We start from the raw sequence: 4,201 nt of genomic DNA, 5'->3' as shown, positions 1-4,201 counted from the left end.
TCTCTGTAACCACCCACCAAATCGCTACACATATAGTCTCAGAAGTACCAAACATTTTGTTTGTTGGTAACAAGAAATTGTTGTAAATTTTTTTTGATGTCTCCGTTGCCATGGCAACAGGTCTCTTTGGATTTGCACATTTTTACATGTATTCCTTATAATATAATATGTATCAGATGAAAGATGAAAATTCATTCTAATAAAGATAACACGCTCTAAAGAGCCTTTGTCTCTCACCTTGATATATGTGCATATTAAACAAAGGACACACATCAGTTCATGAAAAAATATGTGTTTTGGTGATGGTGATGTGGTTTTAAATAATTGTTAACTGAATATTCTTATTGCTGCTTAGAATTATTTTTATCTATAATCAACTTAGCCCAGAAGTTACAGAAATATTTACAAAATTTACGAAAAATAGAAAAAAAAAATGATTGTCAAGGAAAATAATTTCTCCAGGGGTCAATTGACCATTTTGGTCATGTTTGACCTATGTGTAGATCAGGCATGGGGTAATCGTAATCAGTAATCGTAATCAGCTGTAATCGATTACATTTTGTCATGTAATCACATGTAATCAGTAATCATTCATTTTCTGATTACAAGTAATCGGAATGTAATCGATTACATTGCAAAAAACAGGTGTAATCATGATTACTTTTAGATTACTTTTAGATTACATTTATATGATTACTTGATGATTACAAATTTTAGAGACATAATTGTTTTTTTAAATAAATCATGCTGGCACATTAAACTTAGTTTTACAATGTTTTACATTGTCCAATTGTCATTGATCTTTATTACTGTTTGAAAAAGTTTTGTATAACTATGGTTAAGATTTGAGATTGATTTAAGATTTAAACTATTTAATTAGAAAAAAGTGAAACATGTTTATTTTCTATACTTCAGTGATCACACTGGTTTAAACTAGAATTTTCTTAGTATTAACTCTTGCATTGAAATCTACTCACTAGTTATTTTCACTCTTTTTATTGGATATTTAAATTTTCTTTGTTGAAAGATTTTATTTATATTATAAGTCTATAACTAAGCTTTTATCTTTAATTTTTGAATTGGATGTTATGTTGAAATTTATATAAAATGTCTGCTTTGAAACACTTTGTGTTTCCCGATCATGCACCAAATTCTGGGACTGTGAAGGCAAAGTGCAAATATTGTCCAACATACATCTCTGGCAATGCCAAAACAACATCAAACTTTGTGACACATTTAAAGGTAAGTTAGTTTAAATAATTATTGAAATGTTGAAATATTATCATGATTATTATCATTTCTTGAGAGACCAAAATTTAGAGCAAGGGTATCAGGTCTACAATTTGTACTTTATAAATATTACAATATTTTATGTTTTCATTGCTTCAAACATCTATATAAACTTTGAAAATACTTCCAATTTTTAGTTTACACAAAATGTTTTTTTTTAAATGTTCAATATTAAAATATGTTATATAATTGTGCATGTAATTAATATTAGCAATTCATAACATTATTTAATAATGCAATTAACACAACACATTTTTATTACACCTATTGATTGTCATAAAATTTTAAATGGGGATTAACACCTGTAAAAACATGTATACATGTCAATAATGTCCTCAGGTCAAACACAATAAGACTACAATGTACTTGATCATTAATTAATCACTGTCTGTTTAATTCTTTTTATAAATAATAAATAAATAACCATGTTTTTGTTTTCTTTTACAGAGAAAGCACAGAGACATTTTCATTCAAAGTAAATCTGAGGATGGTACACAAATATCGCAAACAAATATAAGCAACTTTACAAAATCTACATCAGTTTCAAAATACTCTGCCAATGATGCTTCTCAAATGCAGATTACAGATGCTTTGGTTTCATTTGTAGCTGGAAATTTAACACCACTCTCAGTTGTAGAGAGTCCTGAATTCAAGACCTTTGTCGAATCATTGAATCCGAAATATCAACTTCCTAGCAGGAAACATCTTTCTACCAAACTATTACATCAGAAAGCAAGCAATATTCAATCAAATATAAAGGAAAAATTACGCTCAGCAGAAAGTGTGTGTCTGACTATCGATTTATGGTCTAATCGTCAGATGAAGGGATTCTTAGGAATCACAGGTCATTTCATACTTGATTGGTGCATGAAGTCTATCATGGTATCTTGTAAACGTTTTAAGGGGAAACACTGTGCTGAGAATATACGCCAGGAATATGAAGAGGCAGTTGCTTGTTACAATATTGCAGACAAAATTACAAGCATTATAACTGACAATGCTTCAAACATGACCAAAGCATTTGACTTCAGTCTCCCGGGATATACATGTAATAATGAGGAAAAAAATTCTAAATCAGACAGTGAAGATGAAAATGACGAATCTGAATTGGAACCTATTAATATTGACTTTCCTGAAGATGATTTACCAAAACATGGAAGATGTTATGCTCATACCCTACAACTGGTGGTAAGAGATGGATTAAAGGATGCTAGTCCACATTTAAAAACAGTTATCAGTAAAGCATCAAATATTGTAAGATATGTGCGAAAGTCCATAAATGCATCTGACATCCTAGAAGGGGAGAAAAGGCTACAAGCTGACAACGCAACACGGTGGAATTCACAAATAACTATGATTCGCTCTGTTCTTGAAGTGTCTGAAGAAAAGTTGAATAAACTAGATACAATTAAACTCACTGGATATGAGCGTAAACTATTACAAGAACTATGCTTAGTGCTTAAGCCTTTTGAGGATGCCACAATAATGGTACAAAAGGAAATTAATGTGTCAGGAAGTTTAGCTGTTCCAGTTACACTAGGACTTGAACACAAACTTGCAGAACTGTCTACCACATACAACAACAAAATGGTTTCAACACTGATGTCCTCAATGACAAAACGACTATCATGCTTTAAATCTGAAGATGTATATCTGATTTCAGCAATATTGGATCCTAGGTTCAAACTAAGATGGTCAAAAGATCCAGTTGCAATGGAGGAGAAGCTTCTAACATATGCAAGGAAGCAAAAAGTTGATTGTGAAAATTACAGTGATGAAAGTTCTCCCCCAAGGAAGATGTCCAAATCTGATGACACAGGATTGTTCAGTTTCATGACACCAACAAAGGGGAGGAAAAAGCATATCTCAGGTGATATTGTTAAAATGGAAATTTCGCAATACCTTCTTGAGCCATGTGATGATGCATGTGATCCATTAAAGTACTGGAATGACCATACTGAGATATACCCAATACTGACAAAACTTGCAAAGACTTATCTCACAATTCCTGCTACTTCTGCTCCAGTTGAACGACTTTTTAGTGTTGCTGGAAAATTCTTTAGGCCAGATAGATGCAGACTTAGTGATTCAACCTTTCAAATGCTGATGATGATAAAATGCAATGAAAAATTTGCAATTGCATAAAGGACTTATGGCTGCATTATCAAACAGTACAAGTATCACTTTACTTAACTTGTATATATTTATGATATTAAAAAAATTCTATAGATTTAGTTTGTTGATGTTAAGTAAAATATACAATGTAATCATAAGTAATCACAAGTAATCATGATTACAATGGAGAAAAGTAATCTAATGTAATCAATTACATTTGAAATTGGGTGTAATCATAATGTAATCGATTACATAAAATAAGCAAAGTAATTGTAATGTAATCGATTACATTTCAAAGTAATCGACCCCATCCCTGGTGTAGATCTCACTTTGGTGTATATTATTGCTGTTTACATTTTATATCCGTCTATAATAATATTAAAGATGATAACCAAATACTGTAAAATTTCCTTAAAATTACCAACTCAGGGGCTGCACCCAACTACGTGTTGTCTGTAATATCTAAAAATTTCAGAGCAGGTAGATCTTGAGCTAAAGAACAATTTTACCACAGGTAAGATTTTTCTTTTAATACTTTGTTTCAGAGATATAAGCCAAACACGGCATTTAACCACTATGTTCTATTTTGAGCCATGTGTCGACCATCTTGGTTGGCAAGCGCGGACATCGGACACATTTAAAAAATTAAATACCCCCCAAAAAAAGTAAAATCACAAAAATTCTGAACTCAGAAAAAAATCTATTCGTAAAGTCCGTAATCAAATGGCAAAATCAAATGACAAAATACATAAAAAACGAATGGACAAGAACTGTCATATTCCTGACTTGGTACAGG

General features: G+C 31.3%; 1 protein-coding gene across 1 annotated transcript; it reads left to right on the top strand.

Moving 5' to 3' along the window:
• Positions 1–984: 984 nt before the first annotated feature.
• Positions 985–3,578, top strand: LOC143058690 (zinc finger BED domain-containing protein 4-like). Its single transcript, XM_076232151.1, has 2 exons — positions 985–1,242; positions 1,738–3,578. Exons 1-2 carry the CDS (start codon positions 1,108–1,110, stop codon positions 3,433–3,435), a joined length of 1,833 nt encoding a protein of 610 aa, XP_076088266.1. The 5' UTR covers positions 985–1,107; the 3' UTR covers positions 3,436–3,578.
• The last annotated feature ends 623 nt before the right edge of the window (positions 3,579–4,201 follow it).

This window comes from Mytilus galloprovincialis, chromosome 14 (genome assembly GCF_965363235.1).
Source record: "Mytilus galloprovincialis chromosome 14, xbMytGall1.hap1.1, whole genome shotgun sequence".
In the NCBI taxonomy this organism is placed as follows: domain Eukaryota; kingdom Metazoa; phylum Mollusca; class Bivalvia; order Mytilida; family Mytilidae; genus Mytilus; species Mytilus galloprovincialis.
Note: the sequence above shows the minus strand (reverse complement) of the source record. Positions and strands in the feature narration are given on the sequence as shown.